Consider the following 19203-nt stretch of genomic DNA (forward strand, 5'->3'; position numbering starts at 1 on the left):
AAATGGGTTCCGCCATCACTGATTATAGCTCCCGGGGTGCCAAAACGCGTGAAGATATTTTTCTTTAGGAAGCCTGTCACCCCTTTTACATCATTGGTTGGGAGAGCCACCGCTTCGACCCATTTGGAGACATAGTCAACTGCTACCAATATGTATTTATTACCATACGAGCTGACGAAAGGCCCCATAAAGTCAATCCCTCACATGTCAAAAACCTCCACCTCTTGAATTGTGGTCATCGGCATCTCGTGACGTCGAGATATGTTGCATGTCCTTTGACACTCATCACAACTTTTTACCCAAGCATGGGCATACTTGAACAGAGTTGGCCAATACAACCCCGATTTTAACACTTTTGCTGTTGTCCGGATTCCTCCAAAGCGTCCACCATATGGTGAAGCATGGCAAGCCTGCAAAACAGAAGGTTGATCTTTCTCGGGGATACACCTCCAGATCATGTTATCTACACATATTCTAAAAAGTAGAGGTTCATCCCAATAATAAGATCGACAATCGCGAAAGAACTTTTTCTTTTGAATTGAAGAGAGTTCATAAGGTACAATATCGCTTGCTAAATAGTTAGCAATATCAGCATACCATGGCGACTCCTCCATTGTCACAGCGATTAACTGTTCATCCGGGAATGTCTCTATTATATCTTCAACCTCCATCTTCTTTTCAGCTCCTTCCAACCTTGAGAGGTGGTCTGCCACTTAATTGTCCGTCCCTTTTCTGTCACGAATTTCCAGATCGAATTCTTGTAGCAAAAGAACCCAACGGATTAAGCGTGGCTTTGACTCCTTCTTTGCTATCAAGTACCTAATTGCTGCATGGTCAGTATAAACAATAACTTTTGAACCAATTAAGTACGGCCTGAATTTGTAGAAGGCAAACACTACAACCAATATTTCCTTTTCTGTTACGGTGTAATTGAGCTGTGCACCGCTGGGCGTCCTGCTTGCATAGTAAATTGGGTGCATCATCTTGTCTTTTCGCTGCCCCAAGACTGCTCCTATAGCATAACCACTGGCGTCGCACATGAGCTCGAACGGTTGCTCCCAGTTGGGTGCAACAATGATGGGTATAGTTATCAGTCTCTTCTTCAGCTCTTCAAATGCCAACCTACAATCATTAGAAAACACAAAGGGCTGATCCTTTTCAAGAAGTTTACATAAAGGGTTAGCAATCTTAGAAAAATCTTTTATGAATCGCCTGTAGAACCTGGCGTGCCCAAGGAAACTTCTCACTGCCTTGACCGCAATGGGCGGTGGCAATTTCTCAATCACATCAACCTTAGCATGGTCGATCTCAATTCCCTTACTGGACACTCGATGCCCCAAAACTATTCCTTCTTGTACCATAAAATGACACTTTTTCTAATTCAGCACCAAATTTGTCTCCACACATCTTTTGAGCACTCTTCTTAAATTGTGAAGACAATCTTCGAATGAATCCCCCACCACGGAGAAATCATCCATAAACACCTCCATAATGTCTTCAACCATATCAGTGAAAATGGCTAACATGCACCGCTGGAATGTAGCTGGCACATTGCAAAGTCCAAAAGGCATTCTCCGAAAGGCAAAGATGCCATACGGACAAGTGAAGGATGTTTTCTCTATGTCTTCAGGGGCTATTGAGATCTGGTTACACCCCGAATATCCATCCAAGAAACAGAAGTGAGACCGCCCAACTAACCTATCCAACATCTGGTCAATGAAAGGCAAGGGGAAATGGTCCTTCTGGGTGGCTGTGTTTAATTTCCGATAGTCCATGCAAATTCGCCACCCCGTGACTGTACGAGTCGAGATCAACTAATTATTCTCATTTTGTACGACCGTCATTCCTCCCCTTTTTGGCACACACTGAACAGGGCTGACCCAGTTGCTGTCAGAGATGGGGAAGATGATACCCACATCCAGCCACTTGATCACTTCCTTCTTCACCACTTCTTTCATATTCGGGTTCAGCCGTCGTTGATGCTCTTTGGAAGGTTTGTGCCCCTTTTCCAAGAGAATCTTGTGCATACAAAAGGCTGGGCTGATACCCTTTAAGTCTGCCATAGTCCAACCAATGACAGTCTTACATTCTTGTAACACCTGCAAGAGTTGCTCGACCTACACAACTAGCAAATCAGATGATGTAATAACAGGCAAAGTAGAACTAGGCCCTAAGAAAGCGTACCTGAGGTGAGTTGGAAGCGGTTTCAGGTCCAACTGTGGTGGCTCATCTATTGATGGTTTTGCAGGTGGTGTTGCTCTTTCTTCTAAGCGTAGGGGCTCGAACTGAGGTTCCCTTTTCCAGAACCCTTAACCCTCGATAGCCATGACCCACTCCGCCAGCCTTTCACCATCCATCTCTTCCAAATTCATCAAACATGTTTCTAGCGGATCCCTGACATTAAGGGTCTCATCCTCCTCTTACAGTATCACATCCACGGCCTCCACTAGCGAGCAATTTGGAAATTCGTTGGGTCTCCTCATGGATTGTTGAACGTTGAATATTATTTCTTCATTGTTCAACCTCATTTTCAACTCTCCAGTCTCACAATCAATCATTGCTCTCCCAGTGGCTAAGAACGGCCTTCCCATAATGATGGGTATCTCTTCATCCACTTGACAGTCAAGAATAACGAAGTCTGCAGGGAATACAAACTTCCCCACTTGAACAAGCACATCATCAAGAATTCATGTCGGTCTTTTGACTGTGCGATCAGCCAATTGCAATAACATTGAGGTCGATCTAGCTCTGCCAATGTCCAATGGCCCCCAAGTCACACAATGCTTCAGCAAAAGCATAACTCCCAATGGTGCATGGGATAGTGAAACTACCTGGATCAGACACTTTTTGAGCCATAGGTCTTGTCACTACCGCAATGCAGGTTTGCGTCAGAATTATAGTGGACAAGTCCTGGAAGTCAAATTTTTGCGACATCAGATCCTTCATCATTTTTGCATACCTTGGAATTTCCCTCAAATCATCCATCAGTGGAATAATCAATTGAATTTATCGAAGCATTTCCATGAATTTCCTGTATTGATCATCTTTCTTTTGCTTTGCCAATCTCTGAGGGAATGGTGCAGGAGTTTATCTCTACCCACTGCTTGGTGTCTTTTCTTTGTTGGAAGCTTTTTCTACCACCTGTTCTGAGAGTTGTTCACCTTCCTTCTCCTTACCCTTGTCAACCTGTGCTTGTTCAATTACAACCTCGGTGAGCTCTGCTGACTCATCTGTCTCTAATGTAACTGGAGTAGTTGGCGTAGTCTCTCTCCTAGATTGAGCAACTTCTTGCTCTCTGTCTAAATCTCTTCTATTCCTGAAACTCACTGCCATTAACTGATTTGGGTTCTGTTCCTTTGGGTTAATATTTGTATCTACAGGCAATGTTCCTTGTGGGCGATTGTTCAAGACCATAGACAGTTGTCCCAATTGAGTTTTAATTCCTTTGATTGCCGAATCATGTGCTGCTAACTTTTCTTGTATCTTACTATTTGTCCCAATGAGTTATTGTAGCAAGCCCCTAATTTCTGTCATGTTGCTGTCCTGCTGTTGATGAGGTGGTTGGTAGGCCAACTATTGTTGGTGCTGCTGATTATAGCCATGTTGCCTTTGATAAGGCACGACTTGGCCTTGTGGTCGTGCGCTTCTTGGATTGGGGTTGTGTTGTGGCTGGTTTGGTCTGTACTGTTGGTTTGGTGTTGGTCCCCATTGCTGCCCACCTTGCCTCTGACCTCCGAAATTGTTGACATAATTCATGTCCTCTCTGAAGCCCTGGTTGACGGGATTTGCAATTCTAAGAGAGCACGGTACAATCTTTCTCAAGAATATCATACGAATTTTTGCCTACTCCAGGTATGTTAAGGTTATCCCTTCTTTTTTTTTGGCATGACCCAAATGATGCAGAAAGAAACGAGCAAACGCACAGTTTCCATAAATGACTTTATTCATAGAAATATTAGGGGTGTCTATATTCTCGATTCCCACTGTGAATTATTATTATATTTTCTGTTCATGGGTCTCAGAAAAATACGTATTTGATAAAATTTATCCGACAGGCATATTATTTTTATGACATTCTGAGAAAATTATATTAACGTATTTCTTAAGGCATATTAATTTTATGTCATTCCGAGAAAATATTATTAACGTATTTCTTATGCATTTTCTGCTTTTATACATATACATTGACCCATGACCAGATGGTTTTATATACGCGTATATATGTATATTAATTGTATATGGGATATGGGAAAAGGTTATGGCGTTATATACGCACCACCACCTGATCAGCTGGTATACATTGATGAATTGCCCACAGTGGCCCAAATGATATGATGGGATGCCCTCAGAGGATTGATGACGTTATGAACACATATACCTATGCATGGTATGACATTTATACGCATATGCATGACATTATAAAGATGAAATAATTCAATTCTCTCCATTCCACGAGCACACATATGACTGGTTTATGCAAGGATTGCACAAGCCTCCATTTGTTGTATCAACAATGTGCACTTGCTTTGTACCCATCTCATCAATTTTCTTTGTCAGCAAGCTCATTTGGGTCATGAGAGTGGCTATGTTCTCTGCATTGGAATTGTTTGGGTCAAGAGCAACAGAATGCACTATTGGTGCAAGTGTCGTACCTCTAGTCATCCAGCCTGAATTTTGAGCCATCTTGTTGAGAAGAATCTTGCACTCTGTGAACGTTTTGCTCAAAAATGCACCCCCAGCTGAAGCATCTACATTGGCCTTCAAACTATCTACCAAAGCCATGTAGAATCTCTGTCCCAGCATCTGAGCTGGAATGCCATGGTGTGGACACTTCACTAGCATACCCTTAAACCTCTCTCAGGTTTCTTGCAAGGTCTCAGTCGGTTTCTGCCTGAACTGCAATATCTCATCAATTTGCCTTGTAGTCTTGTTGGAAGGATAAAACTTGTTTAAGAACTGCTTGACTAATTCTTCCCAAGTAGCAATGGAGTTTATTGGGAGCGAATTCAGTCAAGTTTGAGCCTCTCCAGTCACTGAGAATGGGAACAGTAATAGCTTAATTGCTTCAGGAGTCACGTTCGGCTGTCTTTGAGTCACACAAATTAATAGGAAGTTCTTCAGATGTTGTTGTGGGTCTTCGATGTATGACCCGGAGAACAGTCCCTTATTCTGTAACAGGTGCAGCATGTTGTTGGTAATCTGAAATGTCTCCGCTTGTAACTAAGGAACAGCAATGGCGGTGGCCAGGTTATCAGCAGTTGGTTGTGCCCAATCATAAAGAGTAGCTTCCGATACAAGAGGTGCCACCACTCCATTGTTTGGGTCAACACGATCATTCCGATTGTTTCCATTGATGTCGTCCACATTGTCCATTTCACTTTCGAGTTGGTCTTTTTGTTTTAACTGTTTGTTCTTCTTGTTGGCCCGATTCAATGCCCTGAATGCTTTCTCGGGGTCTGAGAGTCCTTCAAAAAGTTCACCAGTCCTCAAAGAGCTTCTAGGAATACACCTGAGTCACAGAAGAGTTTAAACGTGAGAATTTCAATGGAAATTTTTAACACCGTAGGAAATTGATCTAAACTAAGAATCCTAGCAATTTTTCTAAGTTGTAATAAATAACACCATTAGTTCCCCGGCAATGGTGCCAAAATTTGATCACGCCCAACTATGCCTTGTAAAAAGGACTAAGCGGTCGCTGCAAATATAATCCGGTTCAAGTCCGGAGTCGAATCCCACAGGGAACTAACCTATTTACTGCAACTTTTAACAATGCTAATGATAAGCTCAAACAATTTTCGGATGTAAGATTTTTAATAGAGCATAAGTGAAATTTATTTATCTAATGAAAAATGACAACAAAATTAGCAATAATCAAGAATAAGGTTGAACTCAAAGGTAAAAGGATCTAGGGCTATTGATTTTCCCAATTGCCGGACTAATTCCTGACACGTTAGCTATAATCTCGCCGCAATACTCTATGAGGATTATGAGTTCCGGGCTACCATAATTATCTCTCGATTAATTACGATAATTTACTAGAAGCATTCTCTCGAACTACTCTAGTTAACAATTAATGCAACTCAGAATTATCCCACCAAAGGTTCGTTATCTCTAACCCCGCTTTTAAATTCAAGTAATTAATCTCTTAACTTACCCGAAAGTGGAATTGTTCAACAACAATCTAACCAAGTATTCTTTCTCAAGCAACACAAGGTAACTAGACACGATTAATCAAGGGCCCTTTCAATTAATCACAACACAACACATAGTTGAACAATCATAGAATAAGAACGACTCAATTATATCTAAACATAGTCAAAGCTTCATCTAACAATTGGTTCCATCAACCCTAGATGATGGGTTTAGCTACTCATACTAATGGATAAAAATTCACTATAACAATCCATAATCAACAATGGAAGTAAGAAGAAGAAGATGAAAACTCTTAGGAAATTCTTCGTCTTCTCTCTCTTGTTCTTGCCTCCAAAAACTCCTAAAAATAGCTCCCCTTCTCTTCTGGGCGAATTAGGCTTCATATAGGTTTAGGTTAGTCGCCTTAGAAATTACATAATTGCTCCTGAGTTGTTGGCCTCCGTCCGCCCGTCCGCGGCCGCGAATTTCAGCCAGTGTTCTGCCTCCAGTGCGCGGTCCAATTCGCGGTCAACTCCGTGGCCGCACATCTGGAGGGGACCCCCCGCTTGCTTTTCTCGCTCTTTTCGATCGGGCTAACCTTCGATTGGCCTTCCACACTCCATATTGACTCCAAAACACTCTTTAGTTTTCTCCTAGCTCGGAGTGGCTCCTGCAAAGCATAAAATTCTTAATTAAAGCATTTTGTTATCTTTTAGCATTCAAATATCAATAAAGTGCAGCTAAATTAGAGTATAAATAATGTCTAAATTGCATAAATATAGCCTACTATCAATCAACTATTTTGATGTTTGCAATGGGGTGTAGTTTGTCTAGACATGCTTATCCAGCATGTTCACTCATTCTGTAATCTATAATGCATTTGGATCCCATAAAGTAAATTTGCACTAACTTTTGTCTCTGAGACACATATCCACCCCCAAACATCCCACCCTCAAAAGAAGAGAAAAATGAGCAAGGGAAAACTAAGCACCACACTCTTACTAAACATCTGCCACATTTAATTCAATGTGTCTTCAGGAGGAAAGACCAGTTATGCAGCATTATCTTCAAGGTCATAACCCTCGCCAGAACTGAACAGGATCACACTATTTCTGAAATGAATGTATTTGTCATCAGAAAAGCAAAGTGGGAAAAATATCGCCTTCTTCCTACAAGTGCAATACTTAATGGTGGCTTCCTAAAACCACTTTAGGTTTCCAATACAGTAAAGGTGACCCCAAAAAGTTAAGCCTACATCTAGACCAAAGGATATTTGAAGAGAGAACCATTCTTACCATCCGGTCATGAATTTTTTAGAAGCCCAGCTCCTAAAAACTTTATAGAACGCCTGCAGTAACCAAAAAAAGAACATAAAGTTTTTATCAGGAAAACATAAGAGAAGCAAGCATGAAATATCAATAAGAAATTGCATCAGAGTATTTCCAGTTGCCAGTTTAGTCACTACATAACCAAGCTTAAGGAAATCACAAGTTTTAAGCTCTGAAAGTTCTACTTGCAGATATCATTTCTGGACCTATGTGATGAAGGTGCATGTATTAGACAGAGAGGAAGAGGAAAGAAAACAGATGGGAGGTAGGAAGAAAGAGAAACAAAAATTTCTGAGAGCAAAGACCAGAAAAAGAGGACAGTACTCCTAATCAGCAAGAGAACTATGGTTGCAAAAGCTCAAGGTTCAGAACAAAATAAATTTTACATGATTTGCAGCACTGAAGAAAGAGTAGTTAGTCAACTAGTCAAATACGGTACACATGAAAATTGTTAGATGGGAAAAAAGATCTTTTACTTTAAGGTTCCATTTCGGTCTCTTCAGGGACATCCAATACAACAACAATAACTCTGTATAATCCCACAAGTGGTGTTTTAGGATGGTAGTGTGTATGCAGACCTTACCACTACCCTGTGGGATAGAGAAGTTGTTTCGATAGACCCTCGGCACAAGAAGATGAAAAAAGATAATAGAACAGTACCAACAACAGAGGCCAAAAAGATAGTACCAGCGATCTAAGAATAAAAAAAATAAATGAAAAAAGCAATATCAATAATTAGTAACAATGGCAAGGTACTAGGAAACCGGAACGGAAAAATAATCTGAACACAACACGTACCACTAGCATACGAAAACAAGACACTAACACACTAGCCTTACACCCTGTACGGAGTAGAAAAATGCTCAACTACTACTAATCTACAACCCTAATGCTCGACCTCCATACCTTCCTATCACTGGCCATGTCCTCAGTGAGCTAGAGTCGCGCCATGTCCTGCCTGATCACCTCTCCCTAATATTTCTTAGACCGTCCTCTACCTCTTCTCATACCCGCCAAGGCCAACCGCTCGCACCTCTAACAGGGGTATCTAAGCTTCTTCTCTGCACGTGCCCGAACCATCTAAGCCTCGCTTCCCGTATTTTGTCTTCCAAGGGAGCTATGTCCACCTTCGCCCCGATATTTTCATTCATGTGAAGGTGGGTCCCCATGCAAGGATGGCACACACAAAACAAGAAATGGTTTTTAAGAATCTCTGTTGGATGAGGTAAAGTTTTTTCCTCAGCTATTCAGTGTTTGGTTGGTCGTATATGTTGGCAGCATGTGACAACAGAAGGTGAGAGATGGGGCACAAATTCAGTGTTCTGCTGATGGTCTTGAATGGTAAAGGGCGAAAACAAGTAGTGCCTTAGATATAACTTATTTTTTACCCAATTTAAAGAACCGTATGTTTTATTTGATAAGATAAATTTATTGGGAACAATGTACAGCATGCCAAGCAGAGAGATCAATTTTGTAAGTTACTCATTCATACAGCATGGATAAGGACAAGATTATGATTACTAAAAATGAATAGCTGCAAGAAAAAGTCAGACTATGCAACTTTGACAAAATAATGCATTTTTTTTTCAAATAAGCTAATCTAACCAAAAATCATCTAGTTTAGAGAACCTTAGCTATCCCCTCTTCTCCTTGTCTTCTCCTTATCAGTATTATTATCTTATGCTACCTTTATCTTATTTTTCGATTTTATGACTCTTGTTGTTGTTTACTCTGGTTAGTTTTACTATTTTTTTGATTGTCAATATCTTTCTATCCGACAGTTTTTTATCATAGCTTTTCTACTCTTGTATTTTCCAAACCTGTCTTGAAAATGCTTTTCATGAGCCGAGGGTCTATTGAAAACAACCTCTCTACTCCACAAAGGTAGGGGTAAGATCTGTATACGTTTCACACTCCCCAAACCCCACTTTGTGGGATCATATTGGTATGTTGTTGGTGTAATCAATAGTAATAGACATAGGTAGTATGAAGGAAAAAGCCATTACTTTATAAAAACAATCGAAAAATACATGCTTTAACAAGTATTTAACACAGAATAGGATGAACGAAGAAAAAATTAACACACAATACATTTAACATGGCATATGTGGTGAACATGCTAAGATTTCAGAAATATACATGCATTCTAGATATAAGATTGACATCATTACACAACATCAAAATGCCATAAAGAATATGTGTTTTTATTATTTGATCAATATATATTTATTTTCTTTTTTAATATACTAATCCAACATAATCCTTGACTCAAAGGGAAGAGATAGGCTGGAACTGAAGAATCCTACAAAATGCATGACAATATATGATAATCAAAACTGACATGAAGAATTAAACATATATCTGCAGTCATGCCCACAAAAAGTCAAACTTTAATAGTATCTCCTATTAACGAATTAAGTTGTGTTACTGATAAAATGCTAAGAAATTTTCCTTTCACATCACAGGATAGAACCTCTCCAGGTAGTAAAATAGAAAGCAAACAAACGCTTCTTGAAGCACTTCTGATGCAAGAACAGGAAGATGCAGAATTAGCAACTGACGTGGCAAGTTAGTTAGGAACTGTTAGAGTTAGTTATAACTGTCAATAACTGTCATGGTGAAGGGATCGAGTGAGCCATTTGTGTGAGTTGTTTTAGTTTTATAAATACATTGTAATCAAGCTAATAACATTCATTCAGAAATAAGATCTCATTCTACTTCTCGTCTCTATTCTTCTTCCCAGCTAAAATCTCGGAAGTTCCCTGTTTAGCTGCCATTGTTCTTTGAGCTAAGCTCCTAGTTCAATCTTCTCATTCTCAGTTCTTCATTGCATCATATGGTATCAGAGCCGACGTTCCTCGGCATTAACATGAGTAGAGATAAGAATCAAGATAAACCTACAGAAAGTATGGAGGGCAAATTCTCAGAAATCCAAGACCAATTGCAGAAATTAATGGAGGGCTTAACTAGTATGAATGTCTGGAATGCACAAACAGATAAAGAATTGCTTGAGATTAAGGAGGCAATTGGGTGTCACGACCCAAAATCTAACCATGGTCGTGATGACGCCTATCGTGTTACAAGGCAAGCCTATTTCCCAAAATATTACTATTAAATCGATTATAAGAATTTAATAAAATATTTTCAACATTTGAATTTTTCCTAAACTAAATCAACTCTAAATATAATTATAAAAAATACGAAAACGAGCCCCAAACATCGAGGTGTCACTAAGTCATGAGCGTCTAAATCTATGAACTAAGAAATAAAACTATCTAACTGTCAATACAGTCCAAAAGAAGAAATGATAAAAGGAGTAACAAGGTCCTGCGGACGCTAGCAGCTACCTTACAGTCTCCAACGATAGCCGGCCTGAACTCAACGATCGTTGCGCTCTAACTCGCCTAGATCTGCACATAAAGTACAGGGTGTAGTATGAGTACAACCGACTCAGTAGTAACGGAAATAACTAAGGAACTGAGTAGTAGTGACGAGCTAAGTAGAACAATTCAATTATTTCTTTATCACAATTTAAAATAAACAGGAATAATCAGGTAAATTCCATCAACTTAATAAATGCTACAAAGAAATTAACGGGTAAAAATGCAGCAAAAGCAATAAATCCTCACAGCAATGTCATTCCATCACTCAGCACTCGGCTCTCGGCACTCGCACTTAGCACTCAATATTCAATAGGTACCTGCGCTCACTGGGAGTGTGTACAGACTCCGGAGGGGCTCCTAAAGCCCAAGCACTAAGCACGGACAACTCACGTGCCATAATATCAATCCCTGGATCCGCACGGTCAACTCACGTGCTACGCGGACAACTCACGCGCTATGGTATCAATACCTGAATCCGCACGGACGACTCATGTGCTGCACGGACAACTCACGTACCATAACATCAATCAAATACCTCATAACAGGCCCTCGGCCTCACTCAGTCATGTACCTCTCTCGCCTTACCATCATCAACAAATAAGGGAAACACAACTCACGTCAAGTATCACAGCATATTGGCAAAATAATAGGGACTGAGGTAAACATGTATAATAATATCTATGACTGAGTGCAAATAATGTGAGCATGAATAAAGCCTAAGCATGATCTCTAACATGAAGGCAAACAAGTTCAACAACAAATTAACACATAACCACAGATAATAGCTATTAGGCCTCATAGCCTCACGGGATGGACCAAGTCTCAATCCCTCACGGTGCACACCCATACGCCTATCACCTAGCATGGGTATCACTTCCAAACAATCACGTGATGTCAAATCTTCGGGTTTATACCCTCAAAGCCAGAGTTAAAACTATTACTTACCTTAACAGCGTAAAATCCTACTCCGGGATGCCCTCGTCTCTGGACTCGGTCTCCAAAAGCTCCGAATCTATCCATAATCAGAATAATACTATCAACATAGGCTAAAGAATCGAATTCCACAATAAGAACTACATAAATAGGCCAAAAATCTGAAATCGGCCAAAACCCGGCCCCTGGGCCCACGTCTCGAAACCAGTCAAAAATGGCAGAATAATAATCCTCGTCCTCTCCCGAGTCTAACCATTTAAAATTCATCAAAATCGAATTCCGTTTGGTCCCTCAAATCCTCACTTAAAACTCTCCAAAATTCAAACCCTAACTCCCTCAATTTCACCCTAAACCCCTACTAATTTCATGGCTAATCAGCGGGAAATCATTAAAAACATACGTAAATAAATCCAAGTAACTTACCTTAGTGATATCTCTTATTTCTCTCTTGGAAAACACAACCCTAAGCTCAAAAACCGTTCAACAATGGAGGAAAAAAGGCAAAAATTCGAGAAGTGTGATATATGTAGGTTCTGCCCAGGGGTTCCGCACGTGCGACTCCATATGCGCATCTGCGCTTCCGCATCTGCGATCCCAGGTGCGCACCTGCGCATTCCACTTAACCGACCAGGCTTCACACCTGCGGCAGATCCCTCGCACCTGCGGGCTCGCAGGTGCGATCCTCTTTTCGCATCTATGACTAAGATCTGTGCCTCCATTTTCCGCATCTGCGACATGCCATCCGCACTTATGATCATCGCACCTGCGACTCCCCATCCGCAGGCGCGGCCACACCAGTAGCCTTACACCAGCAGCTTCCAGCTGCATTTCTCAACTTCCAAACTTCTCGTTCCAAACTTCTTGTTAACCATCCGAAATCATCCTGAGCCCCTGAGGACCTCAACTAATAATTCTAACAAGTCATATATCACTACCCGAACTCAGTCGAACCTCCGGAACACCCAAAATAACACCAAAACACCAAATCAACCTCGAATTCAAGCCTAAGAACTTTTAAACTTCCAAAATTCACCAACGGCCCCGAAACCTATTAAACCACCTCTGAATGACCTCAAATTTTGCACACACGTCACAAATGACACGGCGAACCTACTCTAACGTGCGAAATTTCATTCCGACCCCGATACCTAATTTTTCACTGCCAACCAAAATCGCCAAATTTCTAACTTTCGCCAATTCAAGCCTAATTCTACCACGGACCTCCAAATTACATTCCAGACACACTCCTAAGTCAAAAATCACACAACAAATCTAACCGAATCATAAAATTCCACATCCGAATTCGTTTACTCATAAGTCAACTTCCGGTTGACTTTTCTAACTTAACTTTCTAACTAAGAGACTAAGTGTCTCATTTCACTCCAAAACTACTTCAAACCCAAACCTACCAACTCGATACAACTCAACACAGCTGAACAATACATAAATAAGCAAAAATGGGGAAAACGGGGCTACAACTCTCGGAACGACCGACCGGGTCGTTACATCCCCCCTCTTAAACAAACTTTAGTCCTCGAACGAGTCTAACAGAAGAACATACCTGAAATCACAGCATCTGAAGCAATAATGTCTGGCCTTGGATGGGAGGGAATAGAAACGGGCCTGACCACCCCCTGATCTGCCTCCCCCTCTCGGGAGACCCATAGCTGACTGGGCTCCGCCCCTAGCTGGCTGAACTCCACCCCTAGCTGGCTGGGCGGGTGGTGGAGGAACTGGTGCTGGTGCCGTAGGCCGAGTACTCCGCTGTGGAGTCCCACCCAACATCCTAGGGAAATATCTCGCAATGTGACCAAAATCCCCGCACTCGAAACAACCCCTCCTCTGACGAAACTGCTGCTCCTGATGCCTAAAAGAATTACCCGATGATACTTGAGCGGGCGGGGCATAATGAGAACCCTGCGCCGGCAATGCACTGAATAATGACTGACTCTGCTAAAACTGACCTCCCTGAGGAGCACCACTGAAATCACCCTGACCACGAGGCCTCTTAGCCTCCCTCTTAGCCCTCTCCTGACCTCGAACCATCTTAATCTGTCGAACAATGTCGACAACCTCATCAAAGGTAGCCCCAGATAATCTCTCCCTGGTCATAAACAATCGAAGCTAAAAACCGAGGCCATCTATAAACCTCATGATCCTCTCTCGGTCTGTGGGAACCAACCAGACCACATGACGAGATAACTCAGAGAACCGCATCTCATACTGTGTAACAGACATCTCACCCTGGCGAAGCTGCTCAAACTGCCTGCGCAGCTCCTCTCTGCAGGACTCAAGTACAAACTTCTCCAAAAAGAGAACGGAGAACTGCTGCCAAGTAAGGGGTGCTGCGCCAACAGGCCTATGCCTCTCGTAAGTCTCCCACCATCTGAGTGCAGCCCAAGAAAACTAAAAGGCAGTGAATGAGACCCCACAAGTCTCCAGAATACCAGCAGTACGAAGTATCCTCTGACACATGTCCAAGAAGTCCTGAGCATCCTCTCTCTCTGTGCCACTGAAGGGTGGTGGCTAAAGTCTCCCAAACCTCTCCAACCTACGCTGATCATTCTCAGGCATAGCAGGAACCACATAATCCTGTGCAGCTGCAACCGGCTGGGCTGGTGGTGCCTCCGGTGTCTGAAGTCCCTGAACAACCTGCTCGGGTGTGCGAGCGACGGGAGTCTGAGTGCCTTTCCCATCCTGAGAAGTGGCTGCGGCCGTCGACATAGAGACCGCCTGAGCAAGGCCAGTACATGCTGTCATAATCTGAGCTAGGGCCTCCTGAAGGCCTGGAATCACAATATGCACAGGTGGTGCCTGAGCTGGTCCCGCCGGAACCTCTACCTCCGGGACCTGGTCCTGAGCGGGGACAACTGGGGGATCCGTAGGTGCTGCCCCAGCTGCTGCGTTGGCGATGACTCCGCCCCTACCACAGCCTCTACCACGGCCTCCGCCTCTTGCGGCCCGAACTAGTGGCTGTCCCTCTTGACCGGTAGCACGAGTCCTCACCATCTGTGAGAGAATGAATAACAGATGTTTAGCTACTAGAATACACAAGACGCATGACAAGAATCCAATAATGTGAAATTTTCCTAAAGGTTCTGCAGCCTCTCGAAGATACGTACAAACGTCTCCGCACCGATCCGCAAGACTCTACTAAACCCGCTCATGACTCGTGAGACCTATGTAACCTAGGCTCTGATACCAACTTGTCACGATCCAAAATCTAATCATGGTCGTGATGGCACCTATCGTGTTACAAGGCAAGCCTATTTCCCAAAATATTACAACTAAATCGATTATAAGAATTTAATAAAACATTTCCAACATTTGAATTTTTTATAAACTAAATCAACTCTAAATATAATTATAGAAAATACAGAAATGAGCCCTAAACATAGGGGTGTCACTAAGTCATGAGCGTCTAAATCTATGAACCAAGAAATAAAACTGTTTAACTATCAATACAATCCAAAAGAAGAAATGATAAAAGGAGTAACAAGGTCATGCGGATGCTAGCAGCTACCTTGCAGTCTCCAACGATAGCCGACTTGAACTCAATGATCGCCACGCTCTAACTTGCCTAGATCTGCACATAAAGTGCAGGGTGTAGTGTGAGTACAATCGACTCAGTAGTAACAGAAATAACTAAGGAACTAAGTAGTAGTGATGAGCTAAGTAGAACAGTTCAATTATTTCTTTATCACAATTTAAAATAAACAGGAATAATCAGGTAAATTCCATCAACTTAATAAATTCTACAAAGAAATTAACGGGTAAAAATGCAACAACAGCAAAAGCAATGAATCCTCACAGCAATGTCACTCCATCACTCAGCACTTGGCTCTCGGCACTCGCACTCAACATTCAATAGGTACCTGCGCTCACTGGGAGTGTGTACAGACTCCAGAGGGGCTCCCAAAGCCCAAGCGCTAAGCACGGACAACTCACGTGCTGTACGGACAACTCACGTGCCATAATATCAATCCCTGGATCCGCACGGTCAACTCACGTACTACGCGGACAACTCACGCGCTATGGTATCAATACCTGGATCCGCACGGACAACTCACGTGCTGCACGGACAACTCACATGCCATAATATCAATCAAATACCTCACAACGGGCCCTCGGCCTCACTCAGTCATGTACTTCTCCCGCCTCACCATTATCAACAAATAAGGGAAACACAGCCCACATCAAGTATCACAGCATATCAGCAAAATAATAGGGACTGAGGTAAACATGTATAATAATATCTATGACTGAGTGCAAATAATGTGAGCATGAATAAAGCCTAAGCATGATCTCTAACATGAAGGCAAACAAGTTCAACAACAAATCAACACATAACCACAAATAATAGCCATTAGGCCTCACAGCCTCACGGGACGGGCCAAGTCTCAATCCCTCGCGGTGCACACCCATACTCCTGTCACCTAGCGTGGGTGTCACTTCCAAACAATCACGTGATGTCAAATCTTTGGGTTTATACCCTCAAAGCCAGAGTTAAAACTATTACTTACCTTAACAGCGTAAAATCCTACTCCGGGATGCCCTCGTCTCTGGACTCGGTCTCCAAAAGCTCCGAATCTATCCATAATCAGAATAATACTATCAACATAGGCTAAAGAATCGAATTCCACAATAAGAACTACATAAATAGGCCAAAAATCTGAAATCGGCCAAAACCCGGCCCCGGGCCCACGTCTCGAAACCAGTCAAAAATGGCAGAATAATAATCCTCGTCCTCTCCCGAGTCTAACCATTTAAAATTCATCAAAATCGAATTCCGTTTGGTCCCTAAAATCCTCACTTAAAACTCTCTAAAATTCAAACCCTAACTCCCTCAATTTTACCCTAAACCCCTACTAATTTCATGGCTAATCAGCGGGAAATCATAAAAAACATACGTAAATAAATCCAAGTAACTTACCTTAGTGATATCTCTTATTTCTTCCTTGGAAAACACTGCCCTAAGCTCAAAAACCGTTCAACAATGGAGGAAAAAGGGCAAAAATTTGTGAAGTGTGATATATGTAGGTTCTGCCCAGGGGTTCCGCACCTGCGACTCCATATGCGCATCTGCGCTTCCGCATCTACGGTCCCAGGTGCGCATATATGCATTCCACTTAACCGACCAGGCTTCGCACCTGCGGCAGATCCCTCGCACCTGCGGGCTCGCATGTGCGATCCTCTCTTCGCATTTGCGACTAAGCTCCAAGCCTCCATTTTCCGCATCTACGACATGCCATCCGCACCTGCGGCTCCCCATCCGCAGGTGCGGCCACACCAGTAGCTTCCAGCTGCATTTCTCAACTTCCAAACTTCTCGTTAACTATCCAAAATTATCCCGAGCCCCCCGGGACCTCAACCAATAATTTCAACAAGTCATATATCACTACCCGAACTTAGTCGAACCTCCAAAACACCCAAAACAACACCAAAATACCAAATCAACCTCGAATTCAAGCCTAAGAACTTCTAAATTTCCAAAATTTACCAACGACGCCGAAACCTATCAAACCACGTCCGAATGACCTCAAATTTTGCACACACATCACAAATGATACTGCGAACCTACTCCAACTTCGAAAATTTCATTCCGACCCCGATACCTAATTTTCCACTGCCGACCAAAATCGCAAAATTTCTAACTTTCACCAATTCAAGCCTAATTCTACCACGGACCTCCAAATTATATTCCAGACACACTCCTAAGTCAAATATCACATAACGAAGCTAACCGAATCATAAAAATCCACATCCGAATTTGTTTGCTCATAAGTCATAAAAATTCACATCCGAATTCGTTTACTATGGAAAAAAGCCTCTTCCTCCTTGAAGGCATAAGAAAGAGCCTATTCACATACAGTTGATTCTCGAACGAAGCGAAGAATGACAGCGACTCTCTCTTCCCAGTATATAAGGTGGATCATGTTTTTTCTATGGATGAAATTGCTTTTGAAGAAAGGGTGAAGGTTGCTTGTATTCATTTTGATTGGGATGCCATTGTATGGCATAAGTCATATATGAAATCCAGGAATAGTGATACATTTCCCACTTGGACTGAATATGTTTTAGCTTTACATGATAACTTTGGGGAAGGGTTTGAAGATCATATGGAAGCTATTAAAAATCTGAAGCAGACCGGTTCTGTGAAGGATTATCAAACTGAATTTAATAAGCTGTTTAATGAAGTAAATTTGTCGACTGAGAACGCCATTAGTTGTTTCTTAGGAGGACTGAACTCAGAACTTAATAAGGCTGTTAAGATTCAAGCACCTAGAACACTTATGCAAACCTACAAAATTGCTAGACTGCAAGAAGGTGTTTTTGATGCACAAGCTCAGTCACGGGGCCTTAAATTTGTTAGCAGATTACATAATTCCCTCATACATAACCCCAGCATGTTAAACCCCACAATTCCCAAAAGATTCCTTTACAAAACTCAACATACAAGAAACCCCTTGAACCTAATTCCAATATACCCGGTAGATCTTCTGGTAACAATTATGGTAGAAGACTATCTGCTGCTGAGATGGATGAAAAAAGAGCTCAAGGACTGTGTTTTTTCTATGATGAAAAATACGTGCAAGGGCATAACTGCAGAGCAAGGAAGCAATTGTTTCTAGTGGATATAGTGGAGGAGGATACAAAAGGTGATGAGCAGTCTATGGAGTTAGTACAGGAGATCACAAATGCGAGTGATGAGTTTATGACTATCTCCTTACAAGCGTTTACTGGGGTCAGTGACTATCAAACTATTAGAGTGACTGGCTATCATGAGAAGAGTCCTCTACAGGTATTGATTGACACTGGTAGTACTCATAATTTCATTGACCAAGCAGTAGCCAGGAAGTTGGGATGCAAAGCTGACTCTATAGTTGAACAATCCATTAGTGTGGCTGATGGCAGGAAGGTACAAACAACTGTATGTAGGAACTTACAGTGGTTACTACAAGGTACTACCTTCTCCTCAAATTTCCTTCTATTACCTTTGGCCAATGTTGATATAGTTCTGGGAGTATAATGGTTAAGCACATTGGGCAGAATTTTATTTGATTTTGGCAATAGAACTATTGAATTTATGTATCAAGGAAAGAAGCATGTGTTAAGAGGGGCTAGTAACTAACTAAAATCAGCTAAGGCAAGAGCAATGATTAAGAAAGGAGGGGAAGAACAACAACAACAATAATAATCCAGTATAATCCCACTAGTGGGGTCTGGGGAGGGTAGTGTGTACGCAGACCTTACCCCTACCCTAGGGTAGAGAGGCTGTTTCCGATAGACCCTCAGCTCCCTCCCTCCAAGAACTCCCCACCTTGCTCTTGGGGTGACTCGAACTCACAATCTCTTGATTGGAAGTGAATGATATTTACCACTAGAGCAACCCACTAGTGAGGGGAAGAAAACCTATTTTTCATGAT

General features: G+C 42.0%; 1 protein-coding gene and 1 long non-coding RNA gene across 2 annotated transcripts; one reads left to right on the top strand and one right to left on the bottom strand.

The window, feature by feature from the left end:
* Positions 1–6277: 6277 nt before the first annotated feature.
* LOC138900935 (uncharacterized) lies at positions 6278–8350 on the bottom strand. The gene is made up of 2 exons (XR_011412296.1): positions 7428–8350; positions 6278–6802 (listed from the first exon to the last, which is right to left on the bottom strand). It is a non-coding gene; the product is annotated as an uncharacterized lncRNA (long non-coding RNA).
* Positions 8351–17721: 9371 nt separating this feature from the next.
* Positions 17722–18806, top strand: LOC138901384 (uncharacterized). The gene is made up of 2 exons (XM_070189142.1): positions 17722–18144; positions 18237–18806. The coding sequence occupies exons 1-2, from the start codon at positions 17722–17724 to the stop codon at positions 18804–18806; spliced, it is 993 nt and encodes a 330-aa protein (XP_070045243.1).
* Positions 18807–19203: the final 397 nt, after the last annotated feature.

The sequence above is a fragment of the Nicotiana tomentosiformis genome, chromosome 11 (assembly GCF_000390325.3).
Source record: "Nicotiana tomentosiformis chromosome 11, ASM39032v3, whole genome shotgun sequence".
NCBI classification, from domain to species: domain Eukaryota; kingdom Viridiplantae; phylum Streptophyta; class Magnoliopsida; order Solanales; family Solanaceae; genus Nicotiana; species Nicotiana tomentosiformis.